This window comes from Asterias rubens (assembly GCF_902459465.1).
Source record: "Asterias rubens chromosome 8 unlocalized genomic scaffold, eAstRub1.3 super_scaffold_89, whole genome shotgun sequence".
NCBI classification, from domain to species: Eukaryota; Metazoa; Echinodermata; class Asteroidea; order Forcipulatida; family Asteriidae; genus Asterias; species Asterias rubens.
In genome coordinates, this window is record NW_022985693.1 from 1,181,367 (window position 1) to 1,198,049 (window position 16,683).

At 37.3% G+C, this 16,683-nt stretch overlaps 1 protein-coding gene across 2 annotated transcripts in view; it reads left to right on the plus strand.

The window, feature by feature from the left end:
- Positions 1 to 16,683, plus strand: part of LOC117305535 (IgGFc-binding protein-like) — a 110,216-nt gene that overhangs the window by 1,961 nt on the left and 91,572 nt on the right. The window contains exons 1-12 of one of the 2 annotated variants that reach the window (XM_033790412.1): positions 2,173 to 2,250; positions 8,762 to 9,033; positions 9,877 to 10,049; positions 10,416 to 10,543; positions 10,661 to 10,938; positions 11,164 to 11,319; positions 11,846 to 11,886; positions 12,733 to 12,830; positions 13,209 to 13,479; positions 13,637 to 13,765; positions 14,312 to 14,434; positions 16,080 to 16,196. In XM_033790412.1, coding sequence (XP_033646303.1) covers positions 8,864 to 9,033; positions 9,877 to 10,049; positions 10,416 to 10,543; positions 10,661 to 10,938; positions 11,164 to 11,319; positions 11,846 to 11,886; positions 12,733 to 12,830; positions 13,209 to 13,479; positions 13,637 to 13,765; positions 14,312 to 14,434; positions 16,080 to 16,196 — 1,684 coding nt within the window. In that variant the 5' untranslated portion in view covers positions 2,173 to 2,250; positions 8,762 to 8,863. Of the gene's footprint in view, positions 1 to 2,172; positions 2,251 to 8,761; positions 9,034 to 9,876; positions 10,050 to 10,415; positions 10,544 to 10,660; positions 10,939 to 11,163; positions 11,320 to 11,845; positions 11,887 to 12,732; positions 12,831 to 13,208; positions 13,480 to 13,636; positions 13,766 to 14,311; positions 14,435 to 16,079; positions 16,197 to 16,683 lie in introns of those variants that run through there. The other variant, XM_033790411.1, reaches the window with a different exon arrangement.

The window sequence follows — 16,683 nt, forward strand, 5'->3', positions numbered from 1 at the left end:
GTTTCATATTTATTTTAGTTATACCTTTATTTAACCAAAAAATTGAGAAGAAACAACTTTCCCATTGAAAGCACTAACGACAGTGCCAATTTAGTAATACAGAAAGAAAAAAGAAGAAGCTGTTTACCGAAAGTGTATTGGTTACATTTTTTAATCTAAAAACTAAAACCGCACAGTCACGAGTTTGAAAACTTTAGTTATGACCTATAGAAAAGGGCGGCGAGAAAAACACACTTTTGTTTGGTGGGTGTATGTTTGTGTCCCTGCGTTCCCAAATCAGTGATCCGTACTGCTCCGCATTGATCTATTCATATACCGAACTATAGTATTATGAATGCTTGGTACGGTTAACTCAAATTCTGTGTATTCCAAGGTGTGGTTTATTATTTTTAAAATACTAGTTGAACTCAAATAATATTGGTTTGCTTGGCGCAAGACCGCCAAGACAACTTTAAAAAGGTTAGTTATATCATTTTGAACACTGTGAATTATGAAATACCGGTCGCTTGACAGGGTATTAAGCGCGTGCGATAAAGACCCGGCATACTTTATCCAATGTGACAGGAGTTCCTGTGCCCCCCCCCCCCCCCCACCACTAATTGCGAAATGTGTACAGACTTTTTCTAAAAGCACACTCTTTTGAATCCTCATCATGCGTAACTTCCCATTATGGAGGCAGAATCTCCGGCGGACAGAGTATCCCTGGGACACTGGATCCAAGCTTTGTTTGATGTTGTCAAGCTTTTTTATTGCGAAGCCGAAGCCAAAGCTCAGGCCGGAATTTGAAGAAGGTCTTTAGGGAAAAGGTACAAAAACATTTTTTTTTTAACGAACAAAAACAATTGTCGTTCGGGCCGGCCGAGCACCTTAATAATACCGTGTTGTTTATTTATGGGAATAAACAGCACTGAGATGGCCAGCCTAGGTCTCTACGGGTAATGGCCTTGGGGTCGACCCAGGGAAGCTAAACGAACGCACCCAGTGATTACTACCAACATAGACTTGATTCAAGTTATTCTTCTGTATCTCCGCCGTATGGACCCCGCCTTTTTGGCTCGTTCGTTTAGACACAATTAGCAGCCACCAACCAACCGGTCGTTTCAATACAGCCATTCTACCTCCTTGATACAGCTATGTAGCTACGGCTACGGCTCGATCGACTGCCATAATTATTTTCCGACTCATACAACAATCTGTCTGATTCGGTTTTAACAAAGATCCGTATGGTATTTAAAAAAAGAATTGTTATATTATTTAAAAAAAGCTGTTGGTGTTTATAAAAATGTTTCCATAACTTCATTTTCTGTATCTTGTTGACGTAAGGAGGGATATGTTAATAATATATTTTATCCCGCATTTTCACAAACATTTAGTAGGCCTACCGTTTTGATCCAGAACCATAAACTAACCAATTGCAACGACAGTATGTCGGAACCATCTCCATTATTCAGTCAGTATAATGGAGATCAATGATCGATGAAACCTCTGATGATGTAACCTCCACATGTTTTACCTAAATAACTGTTATTTGATGTATTTTCAACCTTTTCATTTTTGTTGTGCATAAATAAACACCCGGCCCAACACCTCAACAAACAAACAATTTGTGATAGAGCTATAGCTCTACACACAGGGTGCGTTCGTTTAGATTCCCTGGGTCGACCCCGGTGTGTGGCGGTTGGGCCCACGTTTGTCCTGGAAAAAAAACCCACCACACACCGGGGTCGACCCAGGGAAGCTAAACGAACGCACCCTGTGATTACTACCAACATAGATTTGATTCAAGTTATTCTTCTGCATCTCCGCCACAAACACGCCCCCACACATCACCAAAGATACAATGGGTGCGTTCGTTTAGCTTCCCTGGGTCGACCCCGACGTGTGGCGTTTTTTTTATATCCAGGACGAATGTGTGGAGATAATTACCCACGTTAGTCCTGGAAAAAACCAAGCACACCGGGGTAGACCCAGGGGAGTTAAAACCATCCATGAACGAACGCACCCTATAAAAGCACGCACCCTAACCTCGTGTAGCCTGACTACTGAGGGCGCTATTGTAATGCACCATTAATGTTATCGTTTTTGTCAATACACATACACACACATCCCGTGCCTCTCTCTGTTGTGTACACCGAATCAGCAGTGTAATAATTTATATCGGAATATTGTCAGTACAGTTTTAAGTACCTGAACCAGGCTTTATGTGCACAACAATTGGATGCTTTTGTTAACAAATACTACCAAACCGAGGTTAGTTAGAAAGAGATGCTAAGTAATAAAAGTAACTGATGCATTAGACCATGGAGGTCGAATTAGATTAGACCCAGAAACTGGGGCGCTGTACTCGACGACAAAGAATGTCAATGTCAAAATTTCGAAAAAAGGAGTACAGTGCCCAAGTTACTCAGTCTACTGATGCATAGTTTGTTAGTTTCGTGTTTGGTAGACTATAGTTGCGATAACGTAAACGTAACGTACGTTACAATAGAGAGGTTTCGCAGAGTCACCGAAACTCTTACGTGAATGGATACGTCATAATACGTCATCACCTTTGGGAGGTCCATGTGGTGATGATAACCGTTGTACACAACAAGTTAGAAATAGAATAGTCGCTCAAAACGGGAATCTGTCGCCATACACGTATTAGTAAACGAGTTTATTTTGTTCATGTTTTTGTAGCGGATTGTTATTTTTTAATGTACCAGGTTTTCACCATGTCTATTAATTAGAGGTATCATACATGGATGTAGTTGGACATTTTGTAACCACCATGCTTCGAAAAAGAGAAATGGCGATTAATTGTCCATGGGTGCAGCCATTTGGTTAATAGCGCCCTCTTCAGCCTCAAGCTGAGGGTAAGTTAGCTGAGAGTATTCGTTAGAATTTTGCGCAACAAAACTACATAGCTCACTTGACGCGAACGCGTATGGTTTGATATCTGTATGCAGATTCGTATCCGCGACTCTGTGAAACATCTGTTATCGCAACTAGGTAGACTAGAGACTCTACAAAAACCCACCTACGTACCAATGTTTTGGTTTTCAGTTGCAATAAAAAGAAGTATAGCTCTCTTTTGTTTTTAACAACGATCGGTCGTCCTTTCTCTTAACTATGATTGATGAATCTGACTTGAGGAAATGATGATGTTAAAGAGAGACATCTGTTGAGTTAAGTATTCCAGCCCAAAAAAGTGGGCTACAGCTCTATATGCGTTCATGGAGGAATAAGATTTAAGAACACCATCCATGCATGCATTGCATGTTTTTTTAGTGAACACTCGTTTTTAGTTACATACATGATACAGTTTGCATTTAGGGTGGTAAAGTTTACATGGTAAACCGGCAGGATCTTTAAGTGAGGACTTAAGCCACTTATATATTTGAGTCATTGCAGCACGAATGTTGAGTAGGACTGCAGTTTCCATGTCAATCACTTCATCAATATCAGTAGGCCTATTATTACTGGTATTTAATAATAAAAAACACCTCATCAATAAAGTGGCTGTCTATAAATGGGCAATTCCACCAAAAAGTGTCCTCGGCCAAAAATATTGAAGTCAAATTTGTGGAGTTAAATTTAAAGGAGCAAGAAAGAGTGGTACCTAGTGATTTCAAATCTATGTTTGTTTCATTTTTTTCTTCTTGGTTTTCCATGTTTTTCATCGTTTATTAAAAAAGCTTTTTTTTTGCCAAATTCATGATTTTTGGGAAATGTTTGGCACAGTTGTCTATTATGCCCTCCTGGTTACATTTTAGATGATATTTTAATTATTCTTGGCTTAAAACATATAACTGGTGATAGGTATTCACAATTTTAAAGGAACTTCATTGTAAATTTATTCACAGGGTGCTCCCACTCGTTTTAATTAGCCATTAATTACCAATTATGAAATGTAATGTCCATGACATTGCATGGTGTTTAGTTTTATATTCTAAAGCCAGTAAGAGATATTTTCATGAGACTTCATACGCAAAGCTAGTTTTTAGGGGCTAATCCTATAATGCAAGAAAATTAATAAAAAATTTATTACAATTGTGCTAACGAGCGTCATGGACATTACATTTAGCGTCATGGACATTACATGTCACCTGACACTTACCTTTTTGAAGGTAAATGCTACAATATATCAATTGGACCTATTGTAGGTAAATCTTGACTAGTCAAAGAGAACATTTGTCATAGACCTCATCAGAAATTTGTTTCAAGCTCATGTTTAGCAGCGCGTTTAGTGGCAACATCGTGCACAGATTCTACAAACTGACAGCCCAAATCCGAGCTTTTCAGGTGAGTTTTCTCATGGAACTGTTCTTTCCTAAAAACATTCAAATGACATTTTACATACTGAAATGTATGTGAACTGTTGGTGAGGCATGTTTAAATGAATGTAGGACATTATAAACACACTTTATCATCAAAGAAGATTTCTCAAGGCCTAGGCGTAATGCAGATTTGTACACATCTACGGATAGCTTGGATACAAAGGCGTCATACATAAAGTTATTTTTTATTGTTACATAATTTCAGAATGGCTAAGACTCGAGTAGAGAGGCAGAAAAAGTATAGAGAGAAAACAAGACAAAATCTTGAAACATGATTGTGATAAACAAAGCCCCATGCAGCCAATCTTTCCCTCATTTGTTGTTCTCCGTTCTTGTTTTGCATGTCAATCTAGGTGGATTGTGTAGAGGATGACCTCAATGACTGTCTCGTATTTGGAAAACTAAGGAAGCAGCTACATTTGGCCTGTTCCTCCCAAGAAGTCATCCCAACTCATTTTAACTGATCTTCTAGGAATTGTTCACCCAGTCTTGAACATCGCAGTATCCAGATCAACTTTGAAAATGACAGAAACCTTTAATGTTTAATTTCCATTTACTGTCGTCACAAAATGTTTACGCAAGATGTTCAGTATATTACTCAAGATGAACAATCACCTTGTGAGAAACACATAAAAGGGAATTATGTGAAAGATAATTAGAAAAGACAGGTTACTTCATGTATACCTACATCTTTGGTCTATCATAACTACTCCAAGGCAAAAGCCAGCCTGGTTAGATGTGGACGGAAAGTGCAAAAAGGGGACTTACCGAGGGGCGGAGTTTAAGCGAGATTCTGGGGGAGTTTTGGTTCTTAAAAATGTTTGGAAGAGATTAAACATTAAGATAGGGACATTCATTATACTTTAAAACACATATTAACAGCAAGGCAGCACATGGGTTGACAAATTCAGGGTAAAAGCATGATGCATCATTTTACAAGTTTGACGTAATGTCCATGACGCTAAAAATAACCCAAAATGTCCATGACGCTCTATTAAGACGTGTAACAAGAAAGTTGACAGGTTTTCATCACTGTTCATGTTAACTACTTCCCTGTTTAGAAAATAAAAAGGTATTCTAAAAAATTTGAACTTTAACTTCACAGAGTTTTGGAATTGAGTGTGTTGTACCCAAAACCCACTTCCGTTTTTCGTAATGTCCATGACGCTCGTTAGCAATGCTCTGACTCCTTAATTAATTTGAACTTTTCCAAATACATAGTATCATTTGACTTACTAGGACACAAGATACTAGTATGAAACACAAAACTATATATCAAAGCTACTTGGTGTGTTTAACTGACCAACAAAGTTCTAAAAATGTCTCCGAACGTCCATGACGTGGAATTGCCCAAATGTCTGTGCTGTTTTGAGTTTCAGTTTCTGGAAAAGCAAACTTTCTGTTGACTATTTATTGTTGACCACAATTTTATTATTATTACTAGGGTTTATTAAAAAGACTGCTGATTGATTGCAGCCTACTAGCTGAATTACAAAACAGTTTACATTAAAGTTTAAAGGAATACAAAAAGGTCATCTAAAGTCAGTCCGCGCAAAGTGCAGATAATGCAATGTTGCATTATTGTGCAACATTGAGTAGCAGAATTGAGCAACGTTGGCGAATTGCACTACTTCAAAGTTGCACTATTCTGCAACTCTTGCATTCAAGCACAAAAAGGGAATCAAAAAAGGCTTTGTTGGAATAGTTAAATTCATATAATAGTATCGTTAAGTTCCTTACCCAACTTTCTATCTGTGCAAATCAAAAAAGCTATCGGTGCGTTTTCGCACAAATGGCTTTTGAAAATCACCATTTTACTGTGTCAGATTGTATCCTCGTCCAGTGCTATTTATTTATAACGACTATAATTTTAAAAATAACATCATTTAGAGTCAATAAAAATATAATGCTACAGTTTTGAACAATTTAATATTTTAATGTTAAAATTTAATAAAATATAAGCTTTATCGATGTTAAGTTTTTAAATGTATTGACGTGCCTAACCATTTATGAATTGCGCGAAACATAAACAGATGGCGGGAGACTTGGAAGAGCCTAGTAAATAATAACCGTTTTAGTAACTTGCTCCTTGTCTTTTCTGAAGTAGTTTGGATAACAAATTTTTTATGTAGATGAGTATTTTATATTAAAGCAGGGAACCTAAGTAAATATAGTGACAACTTTGGCAAGGGTAGGCTGGTCTGTGTTCAAAGCTACCGTAGTTTGAAACTTGAGATCGGCCGATGCCACACCAACCCAACATCTAGGCATCAGTAGGCTAGTCCACCTTACAGAATTTTTCACCCCATCGCTGGCAAGACAATGGGTCATGTGCCTTAGAAGATTGGACATGAAATCTCTTGGGAGACGCTGGCAGCACGAAGGTAGTGGCCAGGGGTGTGTTGTTTTCACCAGGGGGATGATTTACGCCGGACAAGTTCGTTGTGCATGCTGGACCCAATATATTTTGGAGGTTGTGAGTGGGGGAGATGTGCAGGCGGGTCTCTAAGCCAAATGTATCCCGGCCCGTCCCATTGACATAATTGATTTAAAACAGTAGACTTATTAATAAGTAATTATTTAAATTGTAAAAGTGTAACATTGTTATAGTTGCTGCCTTCGATTTGATTTGAAAGCCACATTTTTTGTTGATTTTTAAAGACTTATAAAAAAAAATCAAGAAATGTTTTCACTTTGATTTACTAATATTGTGCAATCTTGATTTATCATTACCATAAACAAAACTTGATTTGATCAGTTAGGCAATTTTATTCAAGTGTTTTTGTATTTTAGACACATTTTGAATTATTTTAAGTGACCATGCAGTTTGCAATTTGTCATTTTATATTTTAATTAAATCATTCAACCACTGTCAGTAAATTTGTCTAGAAATAACTTTACTTTAAACACAAGTTATAGTATATAATTACTATTTATTGCTCTTTCAATGTTGAAACCTAGAAAATGTACACTTTTGAAAAAAACTTAGAAAAAAATAAACAATTTGAGGGTTGATAATTATAATAATATAGGTATTTATATAGCGCCTTTAACAAAGATCAAAGCGCTGAACAATAAACAAGAACAATACAAAGAAACAAGAAACACAAAACAACAAAGGACTAATGACGAGGCTGACAGAAAAAGTAGGTTTGCGATTTTTCTTGAAAATGGGAGTAGAATATGATTCCCTGATGAGTTTAGGTAACTTGTTCCATTCCTTCGGCCCAGTCAGGGAAAAAGATTTTGAGCCGCAGATCGAGAAGGCCTGTGCTCACAGAGAAGGGATTAAAACTTCATTATAAATATAAAGACAAAAAAGAACTTATCAATGTTCAGAAATAATTGTATTTATTATAAAGAAATTTATTACAATTAAAACCTCAATGTAAATACAGAATATAATTGTGTAGCTTAAAAAAAATAATAAACCTTTAAACTAGACGCTATTCTCCTGTGTAGTATTAGCTCCCCCCTAAACACCTCCCCCATCCTCCACCCATACCCAACCCCATCCCCAACCAGCCCAACTATCCTAAAACAACAATAAAGTTGTTTGATTTTACCCTCAGACCATAAGCTGATTACACATTGACAGTATTTCATCTAGTTTTCAACGTAGCTTCAATTTTTCTACTTTTACACCGGAAGTTGCATTATTGCGCTACTGGTTGCACAATAATGCAACATTGCATTATCTGCACTTTGCGCGGACTGAAGTAAACCGTATGAAATAAAACTGAGAGGTATTTTTAGGAAATCAAAATGCACAAAGCACATAAAAATGTTGCACAGGAGGCCATGTAAAATACAACAACATTCTAAAAAGCACACAAAACTACAGTTCGACATACTTGTATACAACAGAATTCAGGTATTGAAAAAAAGAGTGAAAATCACTTTCAATTTGACAAAGGTTGCACTTGGTTGGAACGATAACTGCCGGATCATACAATTCATTATTTGATGCTTGATTTCAAAGGACACTACTCAACATCTGTGACATCTGTAGGAAAATAGTTTTACTTAGTTTTTTGGGTCAGGGAAGATTATGTAGTAGGCGATACTATATTTGTTTACATGTCTACATCATGCATAGAAACCTTCAAGATTCTTACGGGGCTCGAGGATATAGATGCCAGCAGTCTATTCACACCCTCACAAACTATTAACACAAGAGGCCATGACATGAAGCTCTTCAAAAAAAGCTAAACAAAGGGCTCAATCTCAGAAAACACTTCTTCACACAACAAGTTGTAGATAACTGGAATAGACTCCCAGCCAAAGTGGTCAAAGCCAAGACAACCAATCAGTTCAAAAACAGCTTCAACAAATACCTGAATGAAAATGGATATGTGGTGTTAATTTATAAGCCTACAATATTAAAACTCCCATCAAACCTTAAGTGTAACCTTAACTGATTGTTGCCTTTCTCATTGCAGGTAGTAATCTCTCACCGAGTGTCATGGCAAGATTCAAGTTCAGACAGCGTTCGTTGCACACAAGACAGAGTTGATACCAAAGCCCGCTATGGTGGAGGTGTTATGACCTGTCAAGGTTCTGGTACTGTTGAGTGTCCAGAAACCACCTTGGCTGGTGGTAGAGATTTTGTTTGTACAGATTATAATGTTGGTGCAGTATGGAGCTCTGGTGTCAACAGTATAACCCAACGCTTCCCTGTGCCAGGCACAGCCAGTGATTCGTACTTTGTGGGGTTAGTATTGTGTTTCATTATTTTTTTAGATTGGTATGTTCTATTTCTCTCAAACTGAACACCTTGGTAGTTTATTTAAGTTGTACTCTAGCTAGATTGAAAAGTACGTTTGTGAGATGATGTAACTTGTTGAGGTGGTTAAAACAAAGTCATATGTCAAACCCAAATTCTTTAGTTTGCCTTAAAAATGCCAGTTTTAAAATTACTTCCTACATGTAGTCTTGGCGTTAAAAGGACATGTTGCCTTGAATCGGTCCAGTTGGTCCATGAAAAGCATTTGTAAACCATTTGTTATGAAATCGATATAGTTAGAAAGATGTTTTAACAGTAGTATATAATGATCCACACAAACATGATTCAAAATTGCATGGTTTTCCTTTTACTTTGCTAATTAACACGGTCAGCAACTTTAATGGAGTCAAAAACTTTACTCCATAAAATGGCATGCCCTGCTAGGAAAACAATGCAATTTTGTGTGGATCAGTATATTTTTATTTAAAACATCTTTCTAACTATGTGCATTTTGTAACAAACACTTTTCATAGACTATTTCGCCCCATCCCAGGCAGCGTGTCCCTGTAAGCAGAGTATTTTCATAATTTCTAATATGGAGGATCTTGATTGTCCACTGGTAGTATTCGACCTTCACAGGTGATTCAGTGTTGTGTGAATGGGAAAGTTGTTATAACCGAGTTCCTGCATATTCAAGGTTTGCATAATACTGGTACTTCATGACATTATTTTTGGCATGCATTTGTAAAGGAGACACATCCTATTCCACACATCAGTTCTGATACATGTAAATCTAATGGTTATGTTGTTTCCTATTTCAACAATTGGCAGGTATCAGGGATGCTGTTGGGCAGATGATATAACGGGAGGAAACTATGGTCTCATGACTGCCATCAATCTTTCACCACGGTTGGACAATGGACTGTTGAACTCCTCACCCAAAACAACAATGTTCCCAGTTGTCCGAATACAGCGTGGATGTACAGAAAACATCAGAATCCCAAGTAACTACACAATTAGGATATTCAACTTTAAGTATTACTTACTTTCACTTCCACTAGGTCCTTGCTTCAAATCCCACCAGGGGCACCCTATGTGGATTTGGGTTTTTAGTCCCTACCTGACTGTGTGGGTTTTCCTCCCACATCTAAAACTGAAACTTCCTTCCTTATCTTTTCTCCATTGGGTTATTGGGTAATAAACTGATTAAGTTCGCTTTTCTGAGAGTACTTGGCTTCACAACCAGAATCAATAAATTAAAATGGTCGCAAACGCTCATTTTAAGACAGTCTGGACTCAACAACAATTGAGTTATGTTGCAGTAAATGCTGCCATTTTTAATCAGTTTTACATTTTGTTTTCTATCACAGTGTTAGATGCCGATAGAGATTATGTGTCATGTCACTTAGCAACCAATCCGGATGACATTGCAGACTCATGTCACTCACTGTGTGATTTTCGTGTGCCAAATATTGAGCTGAATCCAGACAATGCTATGGTAAATCGTGATATTTTATTTCAAGATATTTCAAGATATTTTATTTCTGTAAAATCCTTTTTTTACAAGGTACAGACAGCATTGATGCAAACTTACTCTTTATTATTTTGGTTATAGGGTTGCATTCTGCAGGTGACTGCTTCTGGTTCCAGATCACAATATGCTGTTGCCTTGGTGGTACAGGACAGACAATTGCCTTCTTCGAACCCCTTGAGCAGTGTTCCCCTCCAGTTTGTGCTGGAGTACTATGGAACTGATAATGAACAATGTGCACCTAGACCAACCTTTGTACCTGACACCCCAGAATATGGTATCGTTGTAGTTGCCCAACCAACAGAAGCTGGTATGTCTGGAAGTATAACTATCGTTGTTCGAAGTTCTGCTGATGGGGAGTCGTAAGTTGAGATTCAGCTGTTTTTTATAATGAGAACAATTTGTTGCATTCTTTAAGTTATGGTGTGTGTATTGTTGTGAAAGTGTAAGCAAAAGTAAAGCAAGTGAGGTATTTGTCAAAAAAATACGGGTTGTTAACAAAAGCAAAACCCAGAGGTTTCCACTGATGATGTGGGACCCAAATTAATACAATGAACTGATGCAAAATAATTTGTCTATTGCTACAGCATTACTGACATTGTGACGCTCTCTCCACTCAACACAAGAAAGACAGAATTGACCACAATAAACGATAGAGAGGCTTCAATTGAAGTTACCTTTATACAGGGAGCTGAGCAACCCGGTAGCCATTCCATGTGCTTCTATGGTAACCAGACCAATGGGTAGGTCTCAACTTTGACTAGCTTTTAAACCTGACACTCTGTGTTTAACCTTGTAGGGCCTTGTAACACAACAATGCAACTTGGAGGCAACCAACTGCAGTGCATGCTGCAGACCCACTTCATTAGTACATGAGTAATTTTTTAAACATTGTCCCCCCGATCCCCAAGAAAAATATTTGAACAGTTGTAGTGTCTTTCTTCTTGGAGACTGCCTTGAACTGGTTGCTTGCAAACTTCCTCATGTGACATCGCCCTATGATTTTTTACTCAACTCCCATGAACAAATTCCGAGTTTGTAAAAGATTCACAAAGATGGTAAATGTATAACTTGTTTCAGATGAGGCTGTCCTTGTGCAAAAAGTAAAAGGATAAAAACTGTAAACTCAAAAGTGAGGAACATAATCAATTAAAAGTGATTTTAAAATTTTCTTTTATCTGGGCGTCATTCCACCATTTAATTTGGTAAAACAGTTTTTAAAAATAAATTGGAACTTTAAAGCTGTTAAAATGGTCCTTCTTATTGCAGAATCTCCTCTGAAATTCGTTGCATTACTGTGGCATTTGATGGTAAGTAATCTGTGTTAGTTTTATTCCCTTTATTATAAGTTCAAAAAATAGTTAATGGCCTGACGTTTCGACCCTAGCAGAGTCTTTCTCGAAGGCTAAATGACAACACAACAAACATGAACAGGTAACTAAGTGAAACATAAGCAGTGAAGTGGAAATACATGAAAAAAGCAAGGGGTAAAAATGAATAGGGGGACAAAAAAAGGGGGGTGGGGTGAAGGGAAGGGACTGGCTTGACCACAAGCAAGAAGATGGAAACACAAAGGACAAAATCAAGGGTGGGGAGGTGGGGTAAAAAAGTAATTAATTGGTACATGAGGCCCAGGCTTAAAGGCTATGGGGAAAAAGGAGACGGCAAAACAAAAGGTTTATTAGCCGTTTCCTTTATTCTAAGTTCTGACATTGTGAATGGCATACATTCAGTCATCAAAATAAAACACACATTTAGACATTTGTGATTGAAATTGAAAGATAGGATATGAACAAAAACACCCTTTTACATAATTAATTGTTGTGCTTTCAGATGCTTGAGAAAAGCCTCAGGCCTGAAGTCTTTCAGATTCAAATATTTCAGTGAGAAGTTACCTCTTTCTCAAGAACTATGCTACTTCAGAGGAGTTGTTTCTCATAATGTTTTATACACGTACTATCAATAGCTCTCTGTTGCTTATTACCAAGTAAGTTTCTATGCTGATACATATTTTGAGAAATTACCAAACGTGTCTAGTAGATATAATTTATGTAGATGTGTTTACTAGATGGTAGTATTGGATAAACTCACAAAGTTGACTGCAACCTTTCATACACTTTCATATGTTGTGTTGTATTGTTGTGATTATGTTACAGTGACTGCACCACAGATCGTTTTGGATGCAGTTTTTCCAAATGTCGGTGAAGCAGTCGATCCAAATTTCGAGTTTTTTCAGATCGTGTTTAATCAAGAGGTAGTGAATTCTCAGTATTTTATTCTTACTTGGATGTAAATTAATACTACTGAATGGGCTTATAATCAATTTATTTTGCCATATATGTGTGTAAATTTATTTGCCTTACATCAAAAATTCTTTTTTTTTTGTCATTACAAAAGGAAAACACACAATAAGTATCTGGAAATGATTGAAGTGAATTAACGTTGCTTTTCAAGATTAAAAAGCAAACTTTAACTTGTAAATAAATTTATCCTCACCTATATCTTGATGGATCAAATCATCAGCTAGCATTTATTTTTCAGATTTTGTTTTGAACAAGTTTATTTGATACACAAAAAAGATATCAGGACACTGTGGTGTCTAATTTTCTCAATGTGTCTGCTACCTCTCTAGGTGAAAAGGCCTTTGCAGGATCGCTTTATATCTCTCTTCAATTCCATTGACGATAGTAATCCTGTTCAAGTCTTCAATACATTTGAATCAGAACTGCTGGTATTTCCTGAGAGGAACAGTGGCAGTGGTACAATACCTATGAATGTCAATACACCATTGGATCCAGGAGAGTATTACTTTGTTGCAGATGAAGGGGCTGTTGTTGGATCAGCTATTGGTGGTCTAGATTCAGAGGCACTTGCATCAAATGTTTGGCATTTTAGCGTCACTGGTAAGAAAATTGTTGATCCGAAACAAGTGATTTATTAATTAAAATTTCTGTTGCGGGTTTCTTTCTGTTGATGATCCGGCTTGTATTTTCTGTATTATTGCTTCTTTGATAACAAATCTCTTGTTACTATGAAACATTTACCATCTTTTCAATACAGGTATTCCTCCTGACCCATGTCTAACCCCTGAACTGTGCCAAAATGGTGGAACCTGTGATCCATTACCAGAAAACAGTGGCTTCACCTGCTTATGCTCTACTGACTTCAAAGGAGCCAATTGTGAAAACCGTATGTCTGTCAAATTATTTTTATCTTTTAATAAAGTGTTTATTTCAACATTTAATGTAATCCATATACCTAAAAGCATTATCAAAACAATGTGCTTGGTTGGATCAGGCTTATATGAAGAACTTTGTTATTAATATTTGGATTTTAATTAAGCTCTGTGTATACTTACTACTCTCCCAAGCTCTGTAATAAAGAAATCCACAGGCATATCAATTGAGTCAAATTCAATTTGTGATTGTGCAATGCTAGAGCAGATGTCTTGCAAGTAGACAACCAAACTAGCCTTGGGCTGGAAGGTGTGCGAATTTTATATTTTAGCGGCAGGTACCCCAACGATATGGGCAAAAAACATATTCTTTATTGCTGGTGCAAATTTAACATCTGTTAACTTGTAGATAGTGAAAAATTTACTGATATGGTTGTACACAACATTTGTTGAAAGAATATTCTTGAGTGAATGATGGTCCTTCATCAGTTTACAGATGAATCAAATTTTGTTTTTTAAAAGGTGCTCATAAGATGTTTGTCTTTTGTTTTTTTGTATAGAAAATCCATGTAGTGTTTCAGCAGATGTTTGTCAAAACGATGGAGTATGTGAACCGAATGGTGATTTCACTGACTATTCTTGCGATTGCCTTCCAAACTTTGTGGGTGAAAGCTGTGAAAATGGTAATAATGTTATTGTCTTGAAAGTCTGTTTTGCTGAAATATGAGTATAAATAATTTTAGTTGTGTGAAAATAAGCATTTTGAAAGCCCTTATCCAGTGCTTTTCAGAAAGATTCTGTTACGTCATCACTCATGATACGCCATGTGTGGGAGCTCCAATTTGGATTGGCGCTTGCTGTTTGGTTTTGTTTGGTGTGATTTTCAACAGGAGATGCCATTGAAAATTTTTGAGGAAAACGCGGTTGAACATGTTCTTTTTTTGCTTGTTGAAAATTTAATCTATGCAAAACAAGTAGGCCTTAAAGTCACCTGGAAATAGAATTTTTTTTCTTCAAACATTAGGGTATATGCCTCGATCTAACATCAAACACACGTATGTGCAAGTACATGCAAGTCCCAGTAGTGAGTTTGTATGTTTGGAAGAAAAAAAAACTTCTTGCATTTTTCCGGCAATGTCGACCAGGTGTATTGCTACTGGATGAAGCAAAACAAGTAAAGATCGGGTCAGTTTGCAAAGTGGTCCGGTCCGACGTCTTTTCTAGCGCTTCGTGCTTCGAGAATCCAGAATACACCACACGTTTTGACATAAAGAGAAAAGTTCTTTTCTAAAACATGACGCCATCCCAACAATTTTTCCAGCTAGTGGGAAGTCGAAGAAGGTACCTGAAAGATGTGATGAACCTAAAGGAGCATCTGCCTAATGTGAAAAAAATTTGGTATTGTTTCAACTTTGAGGGCATGTTTTTAGCTTGCACCAAGCGTCAATATCTTGTGTTGGCACTGCATGCGATTCAACGTGCTGGGTAATCCGAGTGGACCGTCCGCACAGCAGCCATACAGTGCGTGCAGTCTGCTCCGTGACAGTAGTTCTGTACGTAGACATCATACCGATGAGGTACCCAGATGTAGTGTACGGGGCTAGACTACACATTTTCTCTTTATTTTTGTTTATTCATATTCCACTCATTAAGACACATATCATAGTGGCAAAAGCTTTATTTTGACAAAAAACCACTTCCAGGTGACTTTAAGAGAGGATTTAAACATGTGTGTTAAAGACAGTGTACACTATTGGTAATTGACCAGTCTTCTCACCTGGTGTATCTCAACATATGCATAAAATAACAAACCTGTGAAAATTTGAGCTCGATCGGTCGTCGGAGTTGCGAGATAACTATGAAAGAAAAAACACCCTTGTCACACGAAGTTGTGTGCTTTCAGATGCTTGATTTCGAGACCTCAAGTTCTAAACTTGAGGTCTCAAAATCAAATTCGTGGAAAATTAATTCTTTCTCCAAAACTATGGCACTTCAGAGGGAGCTGTTTCTCACAATGCTTTATACTATCAACCTCTCCCCATTACTCGTTAGCAAGTAAGGTTTTGTGCCAATAAATATTTTGAGTAATAACCAATAGTGTCCACTGCCTTTAAGGTGAAGCATCCGACTCAAGCTAAATTTTAAAGAAGCATATGGACAAGAATAAATACATTCCTGAATTTAACCAATTAATAATGACACTGAACATTTCATAGTCTGATTTATTGTTTTGGGGTTAAGATTGCTAAATCAGTTGACAAGTTTATTGGCAGTAGTTGTAACACTGGGATTTTAAACATTGTTTATTGATGTGTTGTTGTTTTACAGGGAACCCATGTTTGTCTGCACCATGTCTAAATGAAGCAGTATGCACCCCATCGCTTGCAAACACTGAGTATACCTGTAGCTGTGCTAGTGGATTCATGGGCACACACTGTGAAAATGGTAATAAAACAACCCAAACTGATAAATATAACTAGTTCTTTAAATTAGTGCCCTGGATGTCATTGGGCCAATACTATTATTATTATTATTATTATTATTATTTCATTTTATCACAGCATGCAAAAGAAAGATCTCATTTTCCTTTGTGCCGGTAACTCCTCGAGTCGGGCTACGTCCCGTAGCCTTAGATCTCAAGGGTCTTTCTCAGGATCCTCGCTGTTCCCAAAAGCGCTGCCTTCTGTAACAGATCTACCCTCACATTTGTCCCTATTTCATCTAGATGTTTCCCCAGTGCTTTGGGAATGGTGCCAAGTGCTCCAACCACCACGGGGACTACTTTTACCTTTACCTGCCAAATCTTACGAAGTTCCCTGGCCAGGTCCTGGTACTTCTCGATCTTTTCCATCTCCTTCGAAGCTACCCTTGTATCACCTGGCACAGCTATGTCAATGAGATGACACATCTTCTTCGTCTTATCTAATAGCAC